Here is a 16559-nt window from a genome sequence, read left to right as displayed (position 1 = left end):
GCCTTCTGCAACTCATCGAGTACCGCGAAAAGCTCTCTCAGGCAGCACGTGGATCTATATGCTCTGTACATATCGATAGGACAATAGACTCAATGGTGAAGGCTGCTTTGTCATTGTCAGAACTGTTAGAATAACATCTACACCATTCCTTCAAAATGGACGGCTGAGATTGAAGTAGACCTTTCATACTTGTGACAGGAATGGAGAGTTGTCAACCAGCAGGTTTGTCTCAAAAACAGGTCAAAGAGACACCTAGACACAGTAAATTAATTGACCCCATAAGGTACATCTGAAATAATAAAAATCGAAGTTAGTTTTATTTACAAGAAAAGCATGTAGTTTGTTTGATAATTCAATTTTATCATACCTAAGGGATCATGATGCCCTCAAAAGGTGGTTAATCCTCTCCGGTTTTTATGGCTCCCAATAATAAAACCTATAAAAAAGAAATTGACAACCAAACTTTTAATGGCTTGTCAATCTGACCAGCACCAAGTTCATTATAACTAAGAGTAGGGGTGAACAATGAATCGAGCTACTCGATCTCGACTCATTAAAGCTCTACTCGTGAATGAGTTCGAGCAGAGTCATTTACTTAACGAGTCGAGCTCGAGTTCATGAGTCGACTCGTTCAAATTATGGAGTTGAGTTCAAGTTCAACATGTAATTACCGAGTTTAGCTCGAGCCTTACTCGAGTTTGCTTTACTCGAGTTTGTCGAGCATTAATCAAGTCGATATATTTAAACGAGTTTACGAGTTTGACGAGACTTAATCGAGTTGAGTTTGAGCTCAACACGTAACGATGAATATCAATTCTATTCAAACAATTTTGGTAGGCCTTAATCGAGTCAAGCTCGAGCTCAACACGTGACGATGAATATCAGTTCTATTCAAACGAGTTTGTCGAGTCTTAATTGAGTTGAGCTCGAGCTCAACACATAACTGTCGAGTCGAGCTCAAACTGCTTCTATGGAGTTATTTTCGAGCTCAAGATTTTATTAGTTGAGCCAAGTTCAAACTGACTGAACTCGAGCTTAGCTCAGCTCATGTTCACCCCTAGCTAAGAGATTTTAAGCTCCAGAATGGTAACTAGGTCTGCAAACACCATATCCATGGTATGCCCCTTGGGATCACATTTCTCATACCTAAGAGATCTCAAGATTCAGAATGGTAGCTGCTCCTGCAAACACCACATCGTGTCATGCATTCTTGTCATCTCTAATTACCATCTGTTGAAGAGATTTATCTTGTATTTGATTACTGAATAAGAAAAGCAAGAAATTAACCAGCCTGAGAGCCATCCATGTGCATCTCTTTAGTCGACGAAAGATAAACATGATTTGCACGAACCTGAATTACAGGAAACTTTGGGGCGCGTTCTTGCAAACTGCCCCAAAGTTTGCACTCCTGAAGAATAGTTGAAAAACCTTTGCTAGCCGCCCGACAGAACATCACGTGCAGGCGCACATAACCCTCCGGTCTTGGTCCCTTGGTTCCTCATCGACACTGACCAAAGCCGGTTTCGGCCTTACTGCTGGCATAGAAAAGTCGAGCATGTTCTTTCCATCCCGGGGCTCTTGTCCATTCAGAGGTCTCTCAGTCAATTTTAAATTTCGGCCTTTCAATTTAAAGGTAGTCTCTTTGTCCAGCATTTAATATTAGGTACTGTTATTATATTATAATATGGGTTGCAGTGTGCCAGAATGCATTGTCCTCATTTCAAGACAGAAATACGGTTCAGACAACGTCCTTACGCCTTAGATTTGGCTGTCAAAACGATCAAAGTGAACGACCAAACTGGTACTCATAAAAGGTCTTCTTCTTTATGAAAAAGAGCCTACCATCCAAGCCTCTATATACATCTATATAAAAGAGCCTACCATCCAAGCCTATATATATATATATATATATATATATATATATATATATATATAGAGAGAGAGAGAGAGAGAGAGAGAGAGAGGAGTGCCACCACGTGAAATGCAGCTTTAGGGCCATATTTCTCTCTCTAAGCTACGTTGAGCCTCTATTTTCCATCTGGCAGGACGAGGACAGCCTATTGGCATCGTAAACCAAGTCTTGTGTCCGGCCTATTTAGGACGATGATTGATTCTTGCAGCTCCTTCCGAGATCCTACTTGTCCTTAGACAAATAATAACTGGCCATGGTACAACCTTGTCTCAGCTTATAATATGGCTACTGTTAGTCTGTTTCCCAGAGCTCCCATGGACGAACAGGAAACGCTTATCGTCAGTCTACTCTAATGAGAAGACAAAACTTGGTTTAATGATTTCAGAATTAAGAATTGCCTGTTTTATACAGCTATAAAATATCTGCTTTGTCCGATATTCACGCATGCATATTCAAATTCAAATATAAATAAAAAAGTCGTATCTTAATTTGAATCCTAAATCTAATTTTACAATCTGAATCTGATCTGAATTCAATTTTTACATTCATATCCAAATCCAAATTTTGAATCGGATTTTTCTATTTTTCAAAATATCATAGTATTAGATACAAGATATGTGTCTAAAAATGGATCTGATCCAAATCTATATCCGAATCATATTAGATATTTATGTATCTGACTGGATGCCATTTTTTAAATTCGAACCTAATGTAATTTCTTAATTGGATATTAATTTTTGTTTTCATATCTAATTTTTTTGGATCTGTTTGGTCGAATATCCAATTCGAATCGAATATATTGACATATCTACTCTTCTCTTACGTTGTTGTAATGTTCTTTTAACATCATTGCTCTTTTAAAGTTTTTGAAGTGGGGAAGCAGACAGCCTTAGCTTCCAGTTTCTGAACCATCAATTTTCTGTGTTGTGAAAAAAATACTGATATACAAGTTAAATAGAGTATGGTAGAGATGTTACTCTGACACACTGAAAGCATGTCCAGTCTCCTCCTGAAGATATTTAGGAAGAAAAGGGGAAGATATTTAGGAAGAAAAGGGGAAGAATTGTTAACGAGCATACATAAGTCAAAACCAAGAGAAGAAAGGGACGGCAATAACTAACCAAGCACTTTCTCTCATTATTATTTTGATCAGTTGCAATGATAGAACATGGAATATATATTGGGTACATTACGGTAGATGGCGATATTCTTGAACACAAGATAATCTATGCCAACAAAACAGTAAATAAATCCTATTCAATTAACCAAGGACAGATTCACAAATGGTAACAAATGTCCACGGAAATCGCATCGTGCTCCATCAAAAATATGGGAAATTCGGCTTTCTTATTGGGTGATAGGATGATATATTCTCTTCCTATTAATGACCCAAAAGCATTGCTCTTTTTAAAGTTCAAGGTGATTATCCTAAAGTTGTCAGCATCTAATCTTTCCAAGTTTGGAAGTAGTTGTCCAGTTACCGCTTAGGAGTTTCATATTTTTGAAGCCCAAAATTATCACAAATAATTTGTTAGCGGCCTTCACCTTGTAGACTTGAAGTGACTGACCAGCTGCTTCGCGGCTGTTCAAATCCTTCAAAATTCAAATTCATGCTACGTCCTTCAAGTTGAATCCTCTTGGTATTGTTTAAACTTGTTTTATGATTTGTAAATATATGAAAATCTTTTTTGTTAGGTGAACATAAAGTTCTACCACCCAATAAAATTACCAAAGCTTCCACCATTCCCTTCATCCCTACTGCCATCGGTGTCCTGACTCCATCAAGGATATATGAAACTCCGTTTCTTAAAATCAATAGATTCCTTTTAGTGGGAGTCACCAACCTTCTTAATATATTTTTTTTCATATTTTAGGAAAGGATGTTTGACTTTTGAAGGAACAACCACAATCTCCCATGTTTGAATGTTTTAATTGAATTGATGCTACATTCGAGGTGGTTAAACAAAAGCTTTTAAAGAGAAGTGTGTTTTTGTTATTTTACAAAGGTTTAGGCTCCTCTATCTTTGTGTATGTATGCCTGGTGTTGTCTAATGAAAAAATAAATAAATAAAATTCAAAGCCCTGACTATCATGCTCAAGAAGAAATGTCCCACAAAAAAAAGAAAGAAAGGGAGAACCAACACCACATTAAGAAGAAGAAACATGAAAGCTGAAAAACCTGATTAAAGAGAAAACTGATTTTACCTTATCAATATCACGTTGTAGCCTGTTCACGTTGTTGATCAACAACACCGTGTCATAAAATAATCCGATAAGAGGAAAACCGCCGGTAGATAATACCTTTGCGAAAAGGAATCCCAGGAGCCTACAGAGAAAAACAAGGGGAGAGACGACCAAGACGAAGAACGGCGGTGGTGATTTTGGGTCCCCAAAGAACTAAAAATCAAGTCCGTGCCCTAAATAACATCGGCTAAATAAAATTTCTGAAAAAACTTAAAGGGGGCCCATTAAATTTTTGCAAATTTTTTTAAGACTCTAAATACCAAAATATCGAGCGGTAAAATTTGGAAAGATTATCGTAAGGGCCCATTACACTATCCAAAATTTTACAGGGGCCATTTCTTTTTTTCTGATATTACCAAGTGATTTTAAGACTGCCATAATGGCTCATCAAAGACGAACAAAGCTCATCCTGGTGTTGTAAGTTTCTTTTTGTTCTTTGTTTTTTGTTTTTTGTGTTCTGTTTTGTTTTTTTGCAAATCGAAATTCTAGCCATGTAAAATGAATACAAAATACATGAAAATATAGAGGAGAGAAGGAGAGAGAGACTTTGTGGCTCGAGTTCATGACAACTGACAATTACTTGCTAGTATATTTGAATTGCCATGAAACATTGATTCATGCATTGTCGATGGAACCATCTCTTACAAAATAAGGGTTTCATTTCACTGCCCATTGTATGATCAACATATGACCGAAAAAAGGACAAAACTTAGCACAAAGTTAAGACATGGATGACATGTTATATAAATGGGTCGCCTCCACAGTTGTCTAACTGCACGTTTACTTAGATGAAACAACGAAGGTACTGGGAACACAGTTTGCAGGGTCGGCACTAAGAGATGCTGGAGAAAAGTATCATAAGAAAGCTAATCGAGACCAGAAGATTATCAAGTTGCGTTTGAGAATAACCATATTTCCATCTTGTCAAGTACCAAATTGCTCCTAGAAAAGGCAAATTCTGTCCACCTCTCCCTCTGATCAGAAACCACCCTTTGTCACAAACATTTTGGTGAAACCGCATCGAAGGTCGCAAGAAACACTCATCTCTGACAAGGTGCAGTTGCAAGCTGACAAAATCCAGACCATGGGAAATATGAGAAGAACAGAATCATCCAAAAACGTCTCCACAAACAGTAGTGAATGAAAAAGAACAGCAATTTGATATGTTCGAACTTCTGTCAAACAGCCAAGATGACAAAACCCTGCTAGCTGGTTGCAGGTTGCAGAACAGATATAACAACTGGGTCGATCATGTGCAACTTAAACAAAGGAACGTATGCATACCTTTTTGTTCCATGGCTGTTCTCACAGGGATGACATGTCAAATCGAACGGGCGAAGTGTATTGGCCGATTCAAGTCCAATGTGTGAAATGGAAATGACTGGACATATGAATACTAGCAGCCCATGGTTCAGAATTCAGATTAGGTATCATAAAATGAACTTGTACAGTTAACTGAGTACCGTAGAGAAACTTCACAACAAAATCCAGTATTGTAACCAATATTTTCAAAAATGCCATTTGATCCTCATGTCCAAGCAAAAATTCATTCTTCTCCGACATCATTACCCCAGTTTGGACAATTAGATGCTTATTCAGAAATAAAGTTTTATCCTTCTGTACTTAATTTAACAATGATCTTTATCCTTTATTATTAACAATGTGTTGAGAAGATAAAACCAGGTTTAGTCAGTTTGAAACATAGTATGTACGTCCGCTTCTTACTTCCAACGTCCCACTGCATCAAGCACCTGGAGACCAACAAACAGTTCATCGTAACAATGATAATTGGTAAGGAAGCCGATATCAACATCTCATAATAAAAAAAATAAGTGCGAACTGGAAATAAGATTGTATGAATCCAAATCAAGTTGAAAACTTGAGATTTAGTTTGAACTCATATTTCTAGACAAACCAAGTCCAAACAACCTAAAATTTGATTTATCTCAGCTCATTTTACATCCTTATAAACAAGTCCTTGTAATTCTATTGGTTGCTGAGGTTCTACAGGCATCAACCCAAGGCCAACCAATTTACAGAATCATGATATAATCACTCGACATCAAAACCCTTCTCTCGAAGCTCAGCAATGACTTCATTTCTCATCCGGAGCCAGAGTTTGAGAGCTTCCTGTTCAAACTTCTTAGACTGCATCTTCTTTTGAAAATTATCATTCTCCTTCCCTGTGTCGATGATTCCCTTTGGTCCTATACTTGTGCCTATTCCACCTCCACTGGCTATAAATTCTTTTACTGCCTCCTCATCGCCAGGATAGGGAAATTTTCGGCGCTCATACAGGTGAGCAAGTTCTTTCTCTTCCTGCGGTGCCATTCAACAAAGAAGAAACAAACTTGAAATGAGAACCATTTATTGAAGTTGACACATGTAGCCCAGTCACATCAGAATCTCCACAGATAACATACAAACAAAAATTTAGTTTATAAAAAGAAGCACTTCAATTTGATGCAAAAGCTGACGAAGCCAAATCTAAATATTCAAAGCTTCTGATTAATTTAGACCGTGAAACATATACTTCTATCCGGGCACATATCATTGACTTGTCAAACAACTCGGCATAATGGTGAACAATAACCAATCAAGAGCACAATTATTTTAATGGCCATGTAGAAAAAATGTTGTTTTAGCTCACTTTGGGACGTGGTTTCAATGTCCACCAGCCTAATGGTGAAGTTTCATTCCACAGCCATGCGGCGCCAAAGACTGCATAAGTGCATAATAAAGCCTTGCTGACTTGTTTCCAGAAGTAGTAATTTTCTTCTCCAAATCCCATTTTCCTGTGGTCAATCACATCCATAATATCATACATCACCAAAGAGATCAACCATTATAAAACTGCAAAAATGTAATATGACTACTAGGGTAAGCATCATGATATATATCGTATAATTAGGGTAGCATATTATAACCAGACCCTCACCATTTCATCAGAAATGACATAAAAAGGAAAGGCTCATCACCACAGGACGCTAAATCAGATAGAGCTAAATCCTTTCCCAACCAGATATTCTAAAACCCAACAAATTGTCCAACCTTTCTTCAAATGCTGTCTATATGTTGGTGTCCGGTGTCTATAGTTTACTTGACCAAAGTCATCATCTACCATCTCCGAAGATTATCAAAACTTAAAAAGCCATCTACGTGAAAATTAGCCAACAATCCAAATGATCAGCTAATAACTACTCAAAAGTGCCCTTGTCAATTAAACAAGTAGACAGATTTTGCATGCATGATTTAACATTTTATTGACTTGCAATATTTTCAGGTTACTTCAAACAATGTCGAGATATCCTAATGTGGCCTATGTAGAAAAGGACAGGCATCAGATCTTTAGTTCACTAGATTTCAATCTTTAGCAGATTGTTAACTACTGTCGCAGCCCCCAAAATTTTCAATGTACATTGCTTTATCTCAACCCTAGAATTTTTCCTGTTCTTAAGTGCTTAGCATGCAGGGCTGATATCTGCCATTGACAGCTGATCTGCATTTTATGATTTTATCCACTATATACCCCTCTGCAGGTGATGCTGCTGTTGATATATGTTCCTGTCTCTTGCCTGGACCTATTACTGCAGCTACCACTGCTATTAAGAAATTATATGCTTTCCCTCACTTTCGGCTGAAAATTCAGAAAATTCATGAACCAGCCAGCAGCCACAACCAGAGAGACCCTCACTTCACGATCGTGCCCCCAACTTACAAAGGAATATTGAAAAAAACAGTTGTCTTTCTTCTCCAGTGAAACCTTGCTTTCTACATAAACCAATTTTAAGACTGGCCTCAGAGACAACACTGATTCCTCTTCTTCCAAGTGGATGTGAAGGGAGCCACAAGATGCTTGATGGCTACACAGCCATCTCCTGCGTTTCACTTAGGGTTATGGTTGTTCTCTCTCCCTCTCTCTGTGATATCTTCATTCCTCTCCTAGCTCATGCTTTAAGGTTCTGAATGATGTCATAAAGAAGAAGAGGCAAAAGAACAAAAGCCAATCTTTGTCTTTGAAAGCCTTATTACTTTTTAAGGAGAAAAAAATGCCACTACAAAAAATGGCAGGAAACTTCCACCTTATAAGGCTCCAGTTTATAAACTTCCGACGTACCTTATTACGGTCCTAGCAGTTAAAGTGTTATGCAAGAAAGGTGTCCTTTGTAAGCTTAATAGTCTTAGCTTTCTATTTCAGACAATGAACAATGAATTATAATTTTTCTTTCCCAAATTTTACATTCTGCCACCATCTTTGCAGCTAGAATTTGGAAAAAAACATATGTCGCTATCAAGTTTTTTTTTACATAAATTATCCCCCATTGTTGAGTTCGGTTCGGGATAATTCTAACCAAATCAGCTATCTTGAGTTCTAACTGGCAGTCTGCACACATTGCAGTTGACCGTATATGGATCACATGTAAACGACCGTTTATGGATGGCGTTGATGACGTTTTTGCATTTCTCTTCCACTAAGGAAAAGGTCAGGTGCGGTCTATGATTATAGCCTATGAAAGAGAAAGTGCTCCTCTTCTGTGCGGAGAGAGATGTCGCAGCTACAGAAAATCTAAGACAAGAACAAACGGGCCCCACAAAGTATCAACTCTAGTGAAGCAGCAGCAGCAGCCCATTAACACACTCATTTCCAAAGGCAGAGCCCGTCCTGATGCATTCATTGTTAAGCCACTGCACTGAACCAAAAGAATAAGGCCATTTAAGCCATTCAAGTCCACTAAAATAAAAGTCAACTCCATAAGCACAAAATGCCACCTTGCCTAGAAAAGAGAAAAAAAGAAACAAACAGCAAGTACAGAGAGATCTACTGGATATGATATCAAGCAACTAGACTTTTGTTTCGCCTGCCATTGAGAATCAAGAAATTCCAGTTTTAATTTCATCTACCATCCATAGCCTTTCCCCAGACTGCCAGACATGAGCCAAGTAAAAGTTTTCCTAGCAAAAATCAAGGGGAAGAAGGGAAGAAGGTGACAGGCACTTGCCTCAAGATCTTACGAGCAGCAGGAAACTTGTCCATTTGTTCCCTTCCTCCTTCCCTCAGCAAATCCTCAGTTGTCAGCAACTTCCACCGTGGTCATTTCATCAAACAGCTCGAAGACACAAGTTAACAACCTTCAAGAAAAGAGATAAAGCTACATTCCCTCATTTGTTCACCCCAAACAAATGGCAACACAAGCCAGAAGGTGCAATAATACATTCCAAACTACGCACATAGAATAGAATTGTGGCGGTAGCAACCAAAGTCGTTGAGAACGCCACTCTCGCTGGTGCAGACTTTCACAAAAGTAATTCTCGAAGCAAACCTCCGTCGCAAAGGCAATCTCAATAAACCTATAACACAACCAAGAAAACAGTCCAATGGTTAATTAGATGAGGCGACGGCCTTCCTGCAACGAACAAACAGGAGCCACCGCAGGCCTCCCTTTCGTGAACCAAATACCATAGCAAAAATGAGATATCACCGTCGGGCAAAGGTGGACCCAGGAACAACGAAGGAACCGCGGTGAGCGGACGGCACAGGACGACTAGACGAGAGAGACGTCGGAGACAATCGCAGGCTTTCAATCCCAATGTCCTTCGTTATCTTCTCAGGCTCGCGTATGATAGGAAACTTAGAATCGCTTTCCTTTTTTGCTTGATCAATAAACGTGTGCTTTCAGTTCATCAAATTAGCAGCTCACAGGCTCACAAGTTTGTCTTTTTCAGAAAGGCCGATCATTAATACATACTAATGTGTTATGGGGAGGCACGAAAGCAGTGGCCAAGGCACGTTGTACCAGCCCACCAGGTGTGGACAATTGCCCACACCACCTTACAAAATTGACTTTAGTTAGCATTTGGTAAAGTGTGGAAGAGGGGAAATTTCATCTCATCTTAAAATGAGGCATGTTTGATGAATTAAGAAAAGTTTGAGTTTTTTTTTTTTTTTTGGTATTCCATGGCTAAGCAAGGGAATGGAAAAAAAAAACAGTTTGTAAATAACCAACCGTTACAATCATGAAAGCAAATCTTTTAAGTCCAATAGAATATCAAATATAGCAACCTAAATGCGCAAAAAAGAAAAAGGAAAATAAGCTTGCGTGCCATTACACGAGAACAAAAATGATTCAGCAGACGATAAAGACACATCAGTAGGAACGATAGAAAGAGGTAGCTACTTTGAAGCAAATTAAGAAATCGAAAGTTAGAGGAAATTATGACAAATATGTTTGAAGATCAAGATTAGCAATTTGAGGGGAAGAACATCTTTAGCCACAACTATATTACACAGCTTAGTCTACGCATCTTCAGGCACAAAGTCTACGCAACTATATCCATAGCAACATTAGATGAAGGGCAAGCAATGAGAACACCATAGATAAGTCAATAAAGTATCGATTAAAAGAAAAAAAAAGGAAACACTTGCTTGCTGAGACTTTACTTTACTGCGGTATTTTGCCGAACATTTTCCGCGCACTTTAACATAAACTGCATGTGGCCTTTTCCACATAACATTGACAAATACACACTGGACATGCCACCTCATGGTGGAATCCATAAATAGAGAGCAAGAAGTAAAAGAGCTCAGTCCATTCCATCGATGTCCATATATTTTGTTCACGACCTGATAGATCAGAAAAATGAAGGGCCTGAAACAAAAGAAGGCTCACCTCATGGAGATTTAGATGACTGGTGGATCGGTGGCCGAAAAGGTTGATTATGTTATGGGTACAGGATTTTCGAAAAACAAATCCCGGTGGATGCAGTTTTGCAGAAAGATGAGATGATCGGCCCCTCGTGGAACCAGAAACTTCCACAGCAGAATAAATAAAAGGGAGAAAAAAAGAGGCAGGTCACCGTCCTCTGCTCCCTTTGATTTCTTTCATCCCCTTGTATAGAAATAGATACAACCAAAAAGAGGGGAAACTGGTGCACAGGGAGAGAGAGAGAGAGAGAGGGGACGAGGTCTCCACCTGATCGGATGTTTGACAGTGGTGGATGCTGCTGCTCAGGCGAACATAATGGCACAATGGCAGCTGCTGTCCAGACGAACACAACGAGAATGGCCCTTTTTCTGCTGTAAAAATTTCATGCGATTGCACCATGTAATCAAACGCACCCATGTATAAAAAATCCATTAATTTTCAGTTTATTTACTTATAAATGTCTTTTTGAAGTTTAAAATTGAAACTTAAAGTGTTCCTTAGCTAGAAATTTCTGGTTCCTCCAAAACAGTGAACAGTCTCCACTGTGACATGCAAGCCGGTGGCAACTTAGCAACCAAGGAAAGAAAACAACCTACAAGAGACGTTTCATGCTTCTATGATAATCTGGGTGTTCCTTTGTATCGTCATCTCTTCAATTGCTTCACTGACGCTACATGTTCTTGTTTATCTATACTCCAATTGGGGAGGATTGATAGTTATTTCTTCATGTTTGCATCTTCAACGGCAATGCTTTGCATCTTCAACGACAATGCTTTGCATCTATGTGTTTGCGATATCAGTTTTGAACATTAAGTTCCTCATGGATGGAGATCACAGCGGTCATTTGTAATTGAGAATTGCCTTAAAATGTTAGGCGCCAAAATGCAACACTTTAAAAGTTGGGCGTAGATTTGTAAATCACTCAATCATTGAGCGGCTATTTGTAACTTTTTCCATAAATTTGCTTAAAACAATATAAGACAGATTTTACAGACACTTGAGCATGTGGGATGCAAATGGGCAGACACGAGTTAGATTTTGGATCTGAAATTCAAAATACGGACATTGCACTTGTACTAGAAATAGAACTCGTACGATAGGATTTAGTCCAAATCCAGAATGAATATCCAAGTCCGGTAAGAAAAAAGTCGAAAAATTAATCAGTTCATAATTTGGTTAAAGTTCTACCTACCAAAAAAAAGAAAAAAAAATTAAAACAAGAAGATAAGATGATGGATCGTTAATTTGATGCCAACATTTCACCATTGTCTTCTTTTCACTTCAAACTACAAGAAAGTGCCCCCCGCTTGAGTGAGATCATAGTAAAAGGTCATGTCACTCTCCAGGAATTTATATGCACAGTAGCAGCTAACGCCCTCTTGTGGAAGTTGCACCTCTCTGAGGCCTGAGCTGAAGCAAAAACAATTGGAAAACAGAAGTATCGTGTATTAAAGGCTAAAAGGAATAGGTAGAAATCTTCAAATTATCAAGGTTCAGTCCACCAAAGAATCACCTCCTTCTCTTCCACTTTAACTTCAAAAATACTGGCCAAGTATCGAAAGGCTGCATGACATTAGAACCTTAAAAAGCAGGCAACTGCTTATCTTAATAAGTTAATATATTCATGTAGAGGGAAACCAACTCGTCCTGGGTGCATTCACCATCAAAAGCTGCCCTTAACATCTCGAGAGCACTAGCTTCAAACTTTTAGCCACATTATCACCGATCTAAGAGAAGCCTTCAACAATGCAGATCGCACATCGCTTCATTCCAACGACTTGGGGCAATATCTAGAGACGAGAAGATGCACCTGTTCCTGAAATGACTTGGTTCTGTTTTCTCCGATATGTTTAGTCATCTGGTGCCAGTGCTTGCGGCAAAGTTCCCCTGACCTGAAAAGGGCAAAATATGCATTAACACAGAACAAAAGGAATGGGACAAATGTTGGAAGATGTTTGTAAAAAAAATTCAAAAAGGGTCATAGAAGTAGCTGAGGGAGTGAGAGAGAAAACAGGGCTTGAATTCGTCTCTTCATCCATCAGACCCTTCCTTCCCATTTGGAATCAAGCCTAAGCTCGTCGATTTCATTCCTAGCACCCCGCAGATTGCTTTAACTATAAACAAGACATTCTGCAGCCACAACTCTGCGAATACTCCGAATCCATTAATAAACTTAGAAGAAACCGGCACAGAAATAAGGGCAACAGAGGCAGGGAGAGAGTAGAGACGATGAAGAAGAAAAACGAAAAGGGGGCCGGCCATCGCCCGTCTCTACATATTTCTTTTCTGGTTAGTTACACACACTGTCACAGAGAAAAAGAAAGAAGAAGAGAAAGAGAGAGAGACCTGGCGATGGGTTTCCGTCGCTGCTCTGCAACAGTAGCGATGTAATCGCATCTACTTTTCGGATATTCACAGATAATTTCAACAATAAATTTTGAGATATTCTCATATAATTTCAACAACAAGAAGTCACATACGAATCTGATCGGAAGTTATTTCTTACGTCTCAATTTGATTTGATTTTTTAATTCAAGCGGATATTCAATCCAAATAAAAAGTATTGACATTCCTACAAAAAAAAAAAAAAACAAAGTTCGATCAATCTCTCCTCTTGCTGCCTGCTTACGGTGATGAAGACAAAAGCTCCCTTGTTGGGTCGCGAGGATGAAGCTGTTTAGACGCTTTAAAATTATGAAATCCGATCGGCCTGACGAATATCGGTCAAGATTCATAAACGGTTCTGGCCCCGTAACCCGATCGGGTAAAAAGGTCCAGTCTGTCAGTTTTTAATTGATTTGATTACAGATCGGGTTCACACTGGCCCAGACCCGAGACCCTCCCCCGAGGCGATCCGGATTTTTGCTGAAGTTCTATATATATATATATAAGGGTTCCTGGCTAGGGCTTTGTCTATGAAGCGTTTGATTTTGTACCTTCCTTTGGAGTTCACCCTGTAGGTCGGCGCCGCAAGTCTGTCTCTCTTTCTGAGCTTATCCGATCCTTCACAAACCGCCATTCTTCTCTGCGTTGGAGTTGATTTTGGACCGGTATTCGGCTAAAAATTTTTGTGCATTCAGTGGCGATCATCGTGGTTCCTAGTTAGACTCCGCCCTTTTCTTGCTTTTGTTTGTTTCTTGGGCGAAAATCACGATTAACGTTAGGTGTTTTATATACGGTCTTTTCTCCCTTATCGTAGTCGGTTTTATATTTCCTTAGGATCAAGAGTTATTTAAATTACTTATGCGGTATATCCTTGTGAAGAGGTGCGATGATTATACAAAATTCCTCGTCCTGACTGCTTCAGCATGAAAGACCCATTTACACCCATAGAATATGAGCACCAACTTCGCAAGGAATCAGTTTTTTTGGAGGGATTGAGTTGATAATTTTTTTTTCTTTCTAAATTTCGATTTGTTTTTCTGGTTTTGTTGTATTCTGTTTATTTCAATCTTTTAACCGTATATTTTGACCACAGAGACTAAAAATCCTCTCATTCGATCTGATCGCGTAAAACAGTTGCTTGGGTTTTTGCATTCACTTAGTTTTGTGCTCTTGATATTTTCTTCATTTGTCACATGCGTTTGGTTTTGGATCCTTTCCCCTTATGTTCATGAGAATCTCAGACATTTTCCTGTTGGCAGGGTTTGTAAAGCATGAATCAGTTTCTAGCATTGACGTCGGTTCATCGTATTCTCATCTTGTAGTCTTCATGCTTTTACATGTAGGACGGGATCTCTTTGAGTGGTTAATTTTGTGTAGAGCACTCTTTTTTTTTTGTTTCTGTTGGGATATTTACCTTGGCTACTGCTCAATCTTTGGGGATTTTAAAGCCTGAATGTGATTATGAAACCAATGTTCAGGTCACGCAAGCCCCAACGTGGGTACTTGAGGATACTTATTCTATGTGACTCTAGCATTCACTGATAATTATGGCAAAGTAGCTATGATGCCTTCGCAGGTTTTCCAAGATTATATAATGTCTGATTCTGTGTGATGAGCAAATCTCATTTGTTGATACTGATGTAGATCCCTCATGGATATGAACAATTATTTCGGTTCATGTCTTTAAACAAGGACCTATTTGCGCGTATCTGAGCTGTTCTCTTTTAATGGCTTTTGGCAGTTCATATTGCCTTTTGTTTATTCATCGGTGAGTTTGAAGCGTTTTGGAAGCGCAATAGCTGGTGCAGGTGAATGTGAATCAACGTCTGCATGTTCAACTTCGTGCCTGGGACTTCAGTCTCCAGGCATTCGACAAGCTCCAGCTGGATTCAGATTAGGAGTTGCGTCCGTCTAATCCCCTACCTTTTAATCTTATGCGAAATCCTCAAGTACACCCACCGCTGGCTTGTATACCAGTGCTCATTCATACAGAATACTTTCGTTAATGGGGATTCTAAGAAGGTTATTCTGAAATCTGAGAAATGCCAGAGAAAAGGTTCTACTTTTCTCCTTTGATACTTAAGAGAAAGAGAAAATGATATACAACAAGTGTGTATTTCTAATTTCTGTCTGTTCTCGCCACTCGGGGGATGTGGGGCTCCCCGTCAATCGCGCAACGTTCTGTTACAGTTTTGTGCTGCTTGAAAATGGAAGCTCAAGCTGTAGGCCCATCTTCTTGTTATGGATCCTTCAAAGGAGATTGTTGGTATATCATAGAATCTTGATGAGCATGGTGCTTGCTATTATGCCAAGGTGCTGCTTTCACAGGACTCAGCCCTATCTTTCCCTCTGTTCAAGCTTTTCATCACGGTGACTTCACCCGACTTTAATGGAAGGATGCCACCGCCGCTGCTGCTTAGTTTCTACTTTCTAAACTTCATTTTGCTTCTGGGACCAACTTGGATATTCGCCCACCTCTGATCTAGAAGCTCCAACCTACTGAATGAGAACCTTTGGGAATTACATCTTAATATATTTTCTGCCGTTGTCTTGGTGCTTATAGTTAGCTTTTCTGTCTTGAATTTCAAGCCTCTGGTTGAATTCTCTTCTATAATGAATACTGGTGTTCAAATTTTAAGGATGCTAATCCGGATGAATTTTTTTCTTCTAAAACACTCGGAGATTAAGTAAAATACATCCAAGATGGAAAATTTAAAGTTATGATCTTTCAAAAAGCTAAAAATAAATAAATTTTATCTTCTAAAGATGACAATATCATGAGAAAGTTAACTAAGCCTTACTGTGACAGTATTATTGGAGCTTAGAACTCGGAACGATTCCTTTTTACCTCAGGAAAGTATGTTTGGTTGGTGTATCACATAATTAAAAATGCAAGTACGATGCTTAAATATTGATGATCTCATTTGGATCACTTCTTAGAACACCGGATGGTAGTTGGAAGTTGGAAATCCTGTTAACCGCCTGGCGGTTCTTGATGCTGAAGTTTTCTCGGGCCAAAAAATACAACAGCTCCAGCAAGATGCAATGTTAAGAATATGCTGAGGTGTATCGGATCTCTGAAGAGACAACCATGGGCTGAGTTGGATCTTTGTCAAAATATAAAGGACCTAGGGCCATAAATGAGTCGCAAGTCCGATCGTTAGACATATAATTGAACATTTCTTGAGATTAGATTTTTTTTTTAATATAGTTATAGTCTTCCTTATAATGTGCCTGAAATGCAATTAATTGTGGTGCAAGTTTAGATTCAAATCCACCTGCTCATATCTTGTTTGAGGTTCAGATTTAAAGTC

General features: G+C 38.8%; 1 protein-coding gene, 1 long non-coding RNA gene and 1 other non-coding gene across 7 annotated transcripts; 2 read left to right on the top strand and 1 right to left on the bottom strand.

The window, feature by feature from the left end:
- Positions 1-6027: 6027 nt before the first annotated feature.
- LOC116249689 (uncharacterized) lies at positions 6028-11395 on the bottom strand. Of its 4 annotated transcripts, none has more exons than XM_031622891.2 (5): positions 11128-11395; positions 9386-9505; positions 9157-9286; positions 6807-6951; positions 6028-6475 (listed from the first exon to the last, which is right to left on the bottom strand). In XM_031622891.2, the coding sequence occupies exons 3-5, from the start codon at positions 9189-9191 to the stop codon at positions 6209-6211; spliced, it is 447 nt and encodes a 148-aa protein (XP_031478751.1). In that variant the 5' UTR covers positions 9192-9286; positions 9386-9505; positions 11128-11395; the 3' UTR covers positions 6028-6208. The 4 variants fall into 4 exon arrangements, with proteins under 4 accessions (XP_031478751.1, XP_031478752.1, XP_031478750.1 ...); XM_031622892.2 differs by lacking the exon at positions 11128-11395 and adding an exon at positions 10825-11102; XM_031622890.2 differs by lacking the exon at positions 11128-11395 and adding an exon at positions 9615-10169.
- Positions 11396-13781: 2386 nt separating this feature from the next.
- LOC126409866 (uncharacterized) lies at positions 13782-15805 on the top strand. Of its 2 annotated transcripts, none has more exons than XR_007572704.1 (2): positions 13782-13910; positions 14987-15805. It is a non-coding gene; the product is annotated as an uncharacterized LOC126409866 (long non-coding RNA). The 2 variants fall into 2 exon arrangements; XR_007572705.1 differs by having other exon boundaries at positions 13782-13961.
- On the top strand, positions 14123-14205 carry LOC116251794 (small nucleolar RNA snoR8a). Its single transcript, XR_004171852.1, has one exon. It is a non-coding gene; the product is annotated as a small nucleolar RNA snoR8a (small nucleolar RNA).
- Positions 15806-16559: the final 754 nt, after the last annotated feature.

This window comes from Nymphaea colorata, chromosome 3, assembly GCF_008831285.2.
Source record: "Nymphaea colorata isolate Beijing-Zhang1983 chromosome 3, ASM883128v2, whole genome shotgun sequence".
Taxonomy (NCBI): domain Eukaryota; kingdom Viridiplantae; phylum Streptophyta; class Magnoliopsida; order Nymphaeales; family Nymphaeaceae; genus Nymphaea; species Nymphaea colorata.
The sequence above is the reverse complement of the archived record's forward strand: the minus strand, read 5'-3'. Positions and strand labels throughout refer to the sequence as shown.